At 41.8% G+C, this 12,268-nt stretch overlaps 1 protein-coding gene across 1 annotated transcript; it reads left to right on the top strand.

Moving 5' to 3' along the window:
- Positions 1–3,356: 3,356 nt before the first annotated feature.
- Positions 3,357–4,298, top strand: LOC123243448 (olfactory receptor 1361-like). The gene has a single exon (XM_044671548.1). It carries the CDS (start codon positions 3,357–3,359, stop codon positions 4,296–4,298), a length of 942 nt encoding a protein of 313 aa, XP_044527483.1.
- Positions 4,299–12,268: the final 7,970 nt, after the last annotated feature.

Here is a 12,268-nt window from a genome sequence, read left to right on the forward strand (position 1 = left end):
TACTATTCTTCATACATTCTGTGGTCCAGGCACACTGGCCTACTTTCATTTCCAAACATACAATGTTCTATCTCCCATCTCTATGACTTTGCATTAGCTGTGCCCCATATCTACAATGGACTCCCTTTTCACTTCCACCTCTTGTAATCTATGATTTCCTCCAAATACCTCCTTCTAAATGAATCCTTTCCTGTTCTCCACAAGCTGCTAGTGCCTTCTCTTCCAAAATTATCTTGTATTAATTTTATAAATGAAAGACATGACAGGTTACCAGTGATTGACTTCTTCCCTTCCTCTCCCCCCACCCAAGTTGATCTAATCACAGAAAATTTGAGGCAGATACAGAAGTGTTAAGATGTTTTAATGAAGCATCAAGATAGGTTTATACTCTTTGTTCCCCTTGTATGAGGTGTGAAAAAGTTTTCGCTTAAGCTTAATGCATTTGAGAGGGCAACTTTCCAATGGCCTCCTCTGGTTGAAGTTGAAGATTCATTCCATTGTTAGCCTTTTAAAATCTGGCTTGCCAGATCTGGAACCAATGTCAGTACAGGAAGCAGCTCCAATGAGTGTGAATCTAGGCAACAGAGAAGATAATCATCAATGCAGGAAAAACCCAGGGAGAACAGTCATCATCTCTCCTCTCCCCTGCCCCATAAGCTACTTACAGAGCAGAAAACACCACATCCATAAGGAAGTGAACCAAAAGATAATTAGGAGAGGTAGCTCTAAGAAAAGTAACCCATTGCAACAGAAAAGGGCACTAGTTATGGAATCAAGAGAGAGTTACTGGGGACAGCTAGGTGGCTCAGTAGATTGAAAGAAAGTCCTAGAGATAGGAGGTCCTAAGTTCAAATCTGGCCTCAGGTATGTCCTGTGTGACTCTGGGCAAGTTAACCCCCTTTGCCTAGCCCTTACCACTCTTCTGCCATAGAACCAATACACGATTACTCAATATTAATTCTCAGTTGGAAGATAAAGTGGGGGGAAGGGAGAGAGGGAGGGAGGGAGAGGGAGACAGAGACAGGGACAGAGAGAATGAAAAATTAGTCCTGGTAATCAGAAGTTGGAATATGAAGAGAAACAAACTCGTGAAGACCAGCTGAACATCCTGCCTTCAGGATAACATAAATGCTACTTCATTGATTTTCTTCATTCAAAAACTTTAAAACAAACTTTGTGAAAAAAATTCAGTTAAAAGATTGGAATAGGCAGAGTTGGGAGAAGTTCAGGTGCTACATGGCATTGTCTAAACAAATATTACCTCAGTTTAGTAATCCAAATCCTATTAGTAGATACCATCCAAACCAATAGTATACATTCCATTTCCATCTTGCTGTTTTTAGACCTGACTTTAAATAAGCAGTAGCTATAAAAAAAAAAACTATCATTAAAGTCTTCAATTCACTTTGTGATCTCTAGTAAATACTTTCTAAGTTTCTTCTAATTGTATCATTTATCCTGACAAAAAATCAGTGAAAGTGGAGAGGACTTTATCACATTAAAGACTTTATCAAACTAGAGTATATCCAGGGTAAGCTGAAATTAGGCTATGTAAGGATCAACAGAAGGAAGTAGGAAGATGACATGGAAAGGACCACTGGGAAACTCGCTTTCTTCAAACATTTGAAGATTTTGCATGCACAGAAATGAAGATCAAGTTTGTTTTGCCAGGTCCTAGAAGGCAGAATTGAGGGGAATTTGTAGAAGTGGGAAAGAAGCAGATTTCTGCTCAATATAAGGAAAAATTGTCAAGCTATAGTTGAACAAAAGTATAATGAGCTATCTTGAGAGGTGATGAATTACACATCGTGGAGGTCTTCAGATGGAGGTTAGAAAATTGCTTGTTAATAATGTTATAGGAAGGGGCAGCTGGGTGGCTCAGTGGATAGAGAGCCAGGCCTAGAGGCAGGAAGTCCTGGGTTTAAATCTGACCTTAGACACTTCCTAGCTGTGGGACCCTAGGCAAGTCACTTAACCCCCATTGCCTAGACTTTACTGCTCTTCTACCTTGGAACCAATACTTGATGGCCTTCAAAGACCTTTTTTGCCTTGACTTCTCGTGAAGTTCACTGTAACTTATGGCTTCAGCAGTTGATGAGTTGCTCCATTACTCATCTAGGTCAGTTACTCAGAGAGTATGGCATCACTGATGGACAGGTCAACCTTTTGATGAGTGAGGCTGATTTGCTGAGCCAAGTGCTTCTCTGAGGAACCAGACCACTTCTCTGCTGGACTGAATTGATTTAGTAGTGTGCTATTACTGGTTCCCTTTCCTCCACTTTTATGCTTGAGTCCCTAATGAAATGGAAGACCTTGAAATACTCATAAAGTCACTGTATGGTCACTTCCATCTTAAAGCCACTACTTGGTCATTTCAAGTAAGCAAGCACAAAAGAGACAAAGGGAGTCATGTGGAATCATGTGCTCAAATCTAACATTCTTCATGTAAAAGACAAGCAAGTGGTTCCCCTCTGTGAGAAGGCTACTCAAAGTACTTCTACCTCACTTGCAGCCACAAAGAAAAGCTATTAACATAGGAGACAGCCCTGTTTGTATAACCTTCAGTTTTAACTTGGCATAGCCCGAATCATCAGTTCTTGGCTCTGCATCCATTTAAAAACCTTGTTATTATCATACAAATCAAGTTCTTCTACCACCTATCGCCAGAAACTGGTTCCCAAAATTGCATGCACTAAACTGGTACCAGCCACACTTTGTATGCCCATTGCTCTCAGGAAGGGAAAACCTGAGCATACACCATATCTATTACCCTAGAGTAAAATATAAACCTCTATTTGATATTAGAGACCTACACATCTTGACTCAAACCTATCTTTCCAGCATCATTATACATTACTCTCCTTCCTACCCTCTACCATCCAGCCACACTGTCCTTCTCTCTTTTCCCTCATCAGTTTCCCATCTCTATATGTACACTGGCCTGGGACACAGTCTCTCCTCACCTTTGCCTCACAGAATCACTTACTTCTTTCAAGATCATGCTCTATACCTTTTATACAAAATTTTTTCTGAGCCTCCAACTTCTAAAACCTTGCCTTCCCGACTACCTTATACTAAACTATCCTACATTTATTTTTAATCACCTATATAAATATATAGATATTGTGAACAATTTGTGTCCCCTACAACAATGCAAATTCCTTGAACAAGGACTGTTTCATTTCTTTGTATCCTCAGTACCTGGTGCACATAGTAGGTACTTAATAAATGCTTATTGATTGGTTGATTGAAACCTAATGAATTAAAACTACTATCTTATTCATGAGAACATCATTCGACAGAATGCTTTAAATTCTTTTTTCATCTCCTTCTCCTATGTGCTTCCCAGTAGACCTATGGAAGGAGGAAATCAGTCTAGAATCTCCGAGTTCATCCTCCTGGGCCTTTCAGACCAGCCAGAAGAGGAGAGGCTCCTCTTTCTGGCATTTCTATTTATGTACCTGATCACAGGGCTGGGGAACCTGCTCATCATACTGGCCATTAGAACTGACTCTCACCTCCACACTCCTATGTACTTCTTCCTTAGCAACTTATCCCTGGTCGACATCTGCTTCACATCTACCACTGTACCCAAAATGCTAGCAAATCATGTATCTGGGAATAAGAAGATTTCCTACTCTGGGTGCCTGACGCAAGTGCTCTTCTTCATTTGGTTTGCTGGAATAGACAGTTTCCTCCTTACTGTCATGGCTTATGACCGCTATGTGGCTATCTGTGCCCCGTTACACTACAGCACAGTCATGACCCCAAGGATCTGTGCCCTTCTACTTGCAGGATCTTGGTTTTCAACCTATGTTAATGCTCTAACACACACCGTCCTGCTGACCCGACTCTCGTACTGTGGCCACAACGAAATCCCTCACTTCTTCTGTGACCTCAGTCCCCTGCTGAAGTTGGCCTGCTCAGATACCTTCATCAATGACTTGATGGTCTATACAGTGGGAGTACTGCTAATCATCACCCCATTCATTGGCATCCTGATCTCCTACACTCGAATTTTCATGGCCGTGCTGAGGATCCCTTCTGCGGGTGGAAAGAAGAAAGCTTTCTCTACTTGTGGTTCCCACCTTGCTGTGGTGTCTCTGTTCTATGGAACACTTATTGGAGTGTACTTCAGTCCCACATCCACCCATACAGCCCAACAGGACACAGCATCAGCTGTGATGTACACGGTGGTTACGCCTATGCTGAACCCATTCATCTACAGCCTGAGGAACAGTGATATGAAAGGAGCCCTGAAGATGCTCTTCACCGGGAAACCTGGCCTTACTCTTTGACTATGAGACATCCTCCTAGGCTTTGGCGCCCATGTGTCAGACAACAACCCAAGTTCTATAGGAGGTTTGAAGTGAGTCTTCTCTCATGCCAAATGAGGACAATTTGTTCCCCTCTTGACCTGTACAGGATGCAGTGTGATGTTAGGAAAAGCATGATGAATTAGCTATCAGGAGCCCTGGGTTCTGATTCTACCACTTTCTACTTATATGACCCTGAAAAAAATCAATTAATCTTCCTGGACCTCAGATTCCTCATTTATAAAATAAAGGGGCTAGACTAGATTATCTTGGAAATCCCTTTCAACTGACAGTTTAGACTCAAGACCTGCCTTTATCACTTATTGGTTGTGAGATTTGGAGCAAGTTGTTCACATTCTCTAGGTCTCAATTTTGTAATGGTGGGGCACCAGGATCTTCTCAGTTTCTTGTGTGGCTTTGGCAGCCCAAGAGAACACTTCCTGTCTCTCTGTTACCCAGCCATCTGGGTGTGACAAACTGTAATGTGGGGCACCAGGGATGTTGTTATTATTATTAAAATGTAACCTAAATGGTTTGTGGGTTCACACTGGGTTGAAGGAGAGACAGGACCAACCAGGATAAGGAGACCAGGGTTTACTGCCAAGCTGTTAACTGACACAGGAATGGCAGTTAGGCCCAGCAGTCTCTCAGCTCACCTAGGCCAGGCTCTATGGAGCCAGCAGGCAAAAGGTAAAGTATATAACAGTTTAATTGAGGGAAATAATAAAAGGATGGGAATAAGGGATTATATACTTGAAACCTAAGGGCAAACCACAGGGGATAGGGAAGGACTTGACTACACTATTCTATTGACCTAAGCCAAGCAGGGCCCAAAGGAAGCAGTACTGAAGTCACAGGGAAAGCTCCTCCAAACCTGGTTCCAGCCAGGTTTGGTCAGCTGAGCTAAAGGGCCTGAGGGTGGCTTTCAATTGGGGTCTCATGGTAGATCCAAGGATGGTCACAGGATGCCAGGAGCCAACTCCACCACAGGTGATCCAAGGTACCCAGGTAGGGAGAGTGAGTTTGAATTGCTGTCCACCAGATCACAAACCACTTCCCCACTTCATGCTGCTCTGCAGGTCTGTTCTCCACTGCTGAAAGCCTCCACCTCTCAGGATCCCAGGGAATCTGGATGCAGTTTTTCCCTAACTCTGAGATCTCCCAGGGTTAGGAACAGTTATGTCCCAACCACTAATGGAGTCTCTTTCAGAGTCCAAGCCCACTTCCCGCTCCTTCATTCCATCTTGGAATCCTCCAGCCCTTCCTGCTAGGTCCAACACTAATACTAAATTAATTGCTAAATAACCCTCACAACAGTTTCCTAGAATCATTATGTTTAGAGATCCCTAGCAATTCTTAACCTTTTCTGCGTCATGAGCCCCTTTGGCAGTCTGGTAATACCTACAGGATCCTTCTCAGAATACTATTGGTTGCATTCAATTGAAGAAAATGCTAAATTTCAGTTAGAAGTTATAGGGAAGGGGGAAGCTAGGTAACACAGTAGACAGAGAACCCAGTCTGGAGTCAGGAGAACCTCAGTTCAAATCTGGCCTCAGACTCTTCCTAGCTGTGTGACCCTGGGCAAGTCACTTATCCCCATTTGCCTAGCTCTTGCCACTCTTCTGCCTTAGAACTGTTATTAAGACAGTAGGTACGGGTTTTAAAAAAGAAGTTATAGTGAAAATAAAGATAATTTTTTTTCTATCTAAGTTCATATATTCCCTTGAAATCTATCCCAGTTAAGAACTTCTGATCTACAGTGATATGTGTAAACCCAATGGAATTGCTCGTTGGCTCCAGGAGAAGAGAAGAAGGAGGAGAGGGAAAAAACATGAAACATGTAACCACAGAAAAATATTCTAAATTAATTAAATAAATTTTTAAAAAAACCTTCTGATCTAATCCAATCTCTACCTGAATAAAAATACCCTGAGAAATACAACACCCCCTCCCAACATGATTTCCTCTTCTGTAAAATTGTGATTCAACTTAACATATACTAAGCATTAATAAATGCTTATTGAAAGAATGAATAAGTAAGTATTATGTGCAAAGCTCTTTGATAGGCTCCAAGAATACAAAGATGAAATAATATATGATCCCTTCCTTTAAGGAACTTATAGTCTAATAGGAAGAAAAATATATCCACAATATATAATATATATTATAGGCTAGGAAATGATAAAATACAAAGATATCTAAGACATTCAAGGAAAAAGGGGTGATTCTAGTAGGGTAATCTGGAGAAGCTTCTTAGAGGGCAAAGCTCTTATGCTGAGGTTTGAAGGTAGAAAAGATTTCAAAGAGTGGAAATGAGACAAGGGGTCTATTCCAGGAAAGTTGCAGTGGGTGTGGGGGTTCAGTATGTGCAAATGCAGATTGAGAAGCTAGCCTGACAAGTGCAGGGAGTGGCAAGAAGTCTAGTTTAGCCGGAACAGAGGATGAGTTACATAGGGAGTACTATGAGTTGAGGCTGGAAAGGCAGATGGGAGGTAGAGTATGTATGCCTCCCAGTGACAGAGATTCTAGGAAGATATTAAATGCATTATTATACTTTGACAGATTCCAGGAACAGCAATGAGTAAAAACTGTCTTTTTCCAACTGATTTGGTGACAAGATCAGTATCACAAGACCTGTGTTCAAAGTCAAGTTCTGTTACTTATAAATCTTATGACCTCCATCAAGGCATTTCCCCTTCAGTGAACCTCAGTTCATTCATCTGTTAAATGGGGGTGATGTTTCTTCTACCAGTTATTTCACAGGGCTATTTTGAAGTGCTTTATAAACTTTAAATTCTTCCAGAATTGTGAGTTATTATAATTTGATTACTTCAGTATTCCCAGTTAGGTACCTCATATTTCCCTGTGCTGTGTTCTCCTGTTACCTTGCCCTTTTTCACTGGACAGCTGGGCCTTTTCCCTAGAGCCCTAAGAGGAGGAATCTGACCATCTGAATCTTGGGAAATGCCTCTGTGAGTCTGTCTGATCATCTTCATCCTTGCCCCATGACCCAGTGACAAGCGAGAAGAAACCGAAGGCACCATGTAACCACAGGGTTAGGCTCTCATAATAAACAGGGGTTCCTCAGTTGGGGAGCCAGGCTCAGGGAGTGGAAGTCAGCCAAAGTTGGGGCCTAGAAAGTGTGAAGCCTTTGTCTTGGCTCTGTCTTTGATTCTAGCTTCCCTGGTCCATCCTTTCCCTGTAATGCTCATTAGCTCTCGGTCAGGCATCAGATTCCACCTCAGAGAATTCCCTGGACATTCGTCTTTCTCCAGGCAAGGCTTGACCGTACAAGGCCATAGAGTGAACCTGGGCCATTTCCTGTGGGAGGGATACCATTCTCAGGGTATTTCTGCACAGGCTGCTCACCGACTTGGGTTTCAGGCCAGTGAGTCACAGCCCTGGAGACATTCTAGGACAGTCTGGCAAAGCTAGGCTTCGGGGCCCTTTCCTCTCTGCTGATTCCTTCACCCACCCACTCTCATAGGCTTCATCCTACCTATAACTACTCTTACAATGGTCCACCCCAGAAAGACCTCTATGGTATAAAATTGAGGAAAGAGTGCTGGCCCGACGTTCCATTTCCACCTCTTCCACAAATACCAAGTGTGAACTTGAGTAAACAACTTCCCTTCTCTTAGCCTTCTCACTTGTAAAATGGAGATGGTAATCACAACCCTGCCAACCTCACCCTGCGGTAGAAAATATTAAATGAGATAAAAAGACCCTTATAAAATGGCAAATCACTATACAATTTTGAAGACCTATTATAATCAAAAACTCTACTTTTTGTACCTCCCCTAGGACTCTACTCTAGCTCAAGACTTACCAGGGTTCTGTCCTTTGTAGTCCAAAGGTCATTCTCCTTGGCAGAGAAAACCGAGACAAAATAAGAATTGAGCAAAGCTGCCTTCTCTTATTATTAGCTACTATTGTCCCATCCCCCTCTTCCACCCCCACCCCCCAGTCATTGTATTATCCTTTATTTTCTTTTCCCCAATCCTACCAAGAGGGAGGGAAAAAACTCTTCTTGTTGTCATTACCTTGCTTCTCCAGCCTCAGTTCATTCTGAGCTTTGGTTCCTCTAATACTGTTCTTAAAGCAGTAGCTGGTCACACTTTTATACTCATTATCCATTACATATCATTGAAATTATCTTCCAGTTTGCTTCTCTTTGCATGTTCAGAATTTCATTCTGAGTCTTTTATCCCTTCTGGGCTGACTTCTGCAAAATTTTGGTCCATAGGATCCTACTATTCTTCCTCTGAACCCTTTGGAATCTGCTTTCTCAAAATCTGGGATGCAGGTCAGATAATTCAATAATTCTCATCCATCACAAACTCTAAGAGGGAGTGGTCAATTTCTCTTTGGAGTCCTATCATTTCTGCACTTCAGCAACCAATTCCTCCCTATTGGTGAGAATCAGATAAAAATGGAATTCCCTCTTCTTGATTCTGCCATCTCTTAAATGGTTAAATTCTCTTTGAACTAAGACAGGAAGTTATTGGCTTTTCTGCTTTTAACAGAGAGAGAGCTCTAACCAGTATCTAAATCATTGAAATCCATCATCATTATCATAACAGGCCCTGGGACAGAATGTTTTAGCTAGAAGTGACCTTAGAGCAAAAATTGTTAGAGCTAGAAGGACTCTTAGAACATAGAATGTCAGAGCTTAAAGAAACCTTAGAAAGTAGACTAGTAGAATGGAAAGGAGCTTTGGAACATAGAAAATCAAAGCTGGTAGGGACCTTCGAATCCATCAATTTTGCCCCCATCTCTCATTGTACAGATATAAGAAAAAAATAGGAACATAGAGATTAAGCGACTTGCCAATAGCCACCCTGTAAATGTCTGAGACAGGATTTAAAACTAGGTCTTCCTTAAACTATTGAATGTGAGCGGTGGGAGGGATGCCTAGTCCTATTTGCCAGCCCAAACCCATTTTATAAATGGTGAAACAGTCTCAGAGAAGGGAGAATACTTGTCTGAGATCAAAAACCCAGTTAGTGGCAGATTGGGAACAAGACTTGACCCCAAGACTCTTTCCATTATACCAAGCTATCTCCAAAGCATCAGTACTCAAATGCCAGCATGAAGCAGGGACCTTTAAAATCTAGGACCCTCCCAACACTGTTTTCCCTCCAAGATAACTAATATGTTTGCTTTGGGACTGCTCCAATTTGTACTTGGGGGTTCTAGACCCAGGCTCTATTTACCTCCAAGGCTTATGATTCATTGTTGGGAGTAACACGTTTGCACTTCTCATATTAATGAGATGAGTCAGTAGCTAGTCGGTTCATTCATTCATTCATTCATTCATTCATTCATTCATTCATTTTAGCTAAAAACTCCTCGGCTTCCTACCTAAATGACTAAGGCCATTTCTTGAGCCTCCCCTGAATAAAATGGACTCTTCCACATGGGAAGTTTGGCAGTGGGAAGCAGTTCACCCACTAACTTCTTTTTTTTTTAAACCCTTACCTTCTGTCTTAGTAACAACTCTAAAAACAGAAAAGCAAGGACTACACAAACAGAATTAAATTACTTATCCAGGGTCACACTGATTAAGAAGTGTCAGAATCTAGATTTGAACATAGGTCCTCCAGGCCTGGCACTCTATCCACTGAGCCATCTAGCTGTCCCCAAAAGACACAGAGGAAAATCCTGCCCCCTTAGCATCATTCCATTTGAATGATGAACATCATAATAATAATTCACATTTATATAGGATAGTAGGATTCAGAACTAGAATTTTCAGCTCGTCCAATCATAATGACTTCATTTTGCAAAGAAAGAAACTAAAGGCCAGAGAGAAGAAGGAATTTGACCAAAGTCACATAATCAGTGGGATTAAACTCAGTTCTCATCATTGCAGCTAATAACAATTAATAATAAAAGTAATGATTAGGGGCAGCTGGATAGCTCAATGGATTGAGAGCCAGGCCTAGAGATGGGAGGTCCTGGGTTCAAATCCGGCCTCAGACACTTCCCAGCTGTGTGACCCTGGGCAAGTCACTTGACCCCCATTGCCTACCCTTGCCAATCTTCCACCTATAAGTCAATACACAGAAGTTAAGGGTTTAAAATTTAAAAAAAAAAAAAAAAGTAATGATTACTATTAATAGAGCACTTTGATTTAACAAAGCATGTATTGCCATGATCTCATTTAATCCTAACAACTACTCTGTGTGATGAGTGCTATTATTATCCCCCCATTTTACAGATTAGGACAATGAGATTTAGAGATGATAAGTGACTTGCCCAGAGTCACAGAGCTAGATGAGATTCAAACCCAAGTCTTCTTCACTCAGAATCCAATGTCTCTCTGTTGTATCACCATATAGTGTTTCATTTTGTTTTTTAAACCCTTATCTTCTGTCTTACAATCAATACTAAGTATTAGTTCCAAGGCAGAAGAGTGGTAGGGATAGGCAGTTGTGATTAAGTGACTTGCCCAGGCCATGACCACACAGCTAGGAAGCGCCTGAGATCAAATTCGATCCCAGGACCTCCTTTCTCCAGCCTTGGCTTTCTATCCACTGAGTCACCTAGCTGCCCCCTACAGCATTTTAAGTCATCTCTTAGCTCCCTTAAGTGCTCATCTTTTTATCTGCAAAAATGAAGGGACTAGCCAAATGACTGCCAGGATTCCTTTCAGCACTAAATCTAAAATCCTATGATTCTAAAATGTACAAAATATTTTTCTCCCAACAATCCTGTGAGGTAAATAGAACATAGGGAAATAGAACACAGGGAGGTATCCCACCCATGTCCCCTCTCTGAGATATTATCTTAAAATTCATATGATTTGGAAGGAATCTCCCCCACATCTTATTACCTTTTCGCAAATAATTAAATTAAAGGCTAAATCATTTGTCTAATATTTGTCCACCAGTAGTAAAAAGTAAAAAGTAGTAAAAAGCTTTGAATCGAGGTGTTCTGCCTGCAGGTATAGGATTCTATCCCTTATATTGTACTGCCGTCTCCCCCCAAAAAAAATTTCCAAGAAGGATTATGTCTCCATAGGCAGTGCCAAGGTCCTATGCCCACTCTTTCTGTGACTTCTGTTGTGTGCAGATACAAAGCATGGAATCCCTGCAAAGGTACAGGGAGAGCCTCACCCAGAGTTCCAGGGGGGTCCCCTGCCCTGGAATTCTGGGTGAGGCTCTCCCTGTACCTTTGCACCTGCCCTGGAACTCTGGGCGAGGCTCTCCCTGTACCTTTGCAGGGATTCCATGCTTTGCATCTGCACACAACACTTCTTTCTCCCCCCTTCAAATCTCATCTCTACAGAAGACCTGTACACAATTTCTAGTTAGAAGGGACCCCCCAGGGGCCACCTAGTCCAACATAGGCCTGAAATATATCCCCACTCTGACATACCTGACTGGATGGAGGTCATCCAGAGGCATTTGGCATTCACATTTGGCATTCACATCTGACTAGAGAATCATCCCTATTTGGTCTCCAAAAGATGTCTCAATCTTTTTTTATGCCTTATAGGCAGCTGGAGATGGAAATCCAGAGCTCAGGAGAAAACCTGGGTTTGAAGATAGCTGAAGCGATGACAGTGAGTGAGATTGCCAAGGGAGAGATAATATTCACTAGCATATAACACTTTAAAGTTTGCAAAGCACATTACAAGTATTATCTCATTTTATCTTCACAATGATCTTGGGAAGAAGGTGCTAAATGATTATTCCCCAGATATTCTAGAGGTGAGTAGATTTACACTTCAAGGAACTAGGAACATGATTTTTGGAGGTCTGGTTTGGAAAGTGCTGTGTCAAATATTTGAGGGGTGAAGGATATAGAGTAGTGATGGGCAAACTACTGCCTGTGGGCCAGATGTGGCCCCCTGAAATGTTCTAGACAACCCTGTGACATTATTCCTAATCTGACGAATACAATGAGTAGGAAACAATACAATGAAACTTCGAAAGAGTTGCCTT

The sequence above is a fragment of the Gracilinanus agilis genome, chromosome 1 (genome assembly GCF_016433145.1).
Source record: "Gracilinanus agilis isolate LMUSP501 chromosome 1, AgileGrace, whole genome shotgun sequence".
Classification (NCBI taxonomy): domain Eukaryota; kingdom Metazoa; phylum Chordata; class Mammalia; order Didelphimorphia; family Didelphidae; genus Gracilinanus; species Gracilinanus agilis.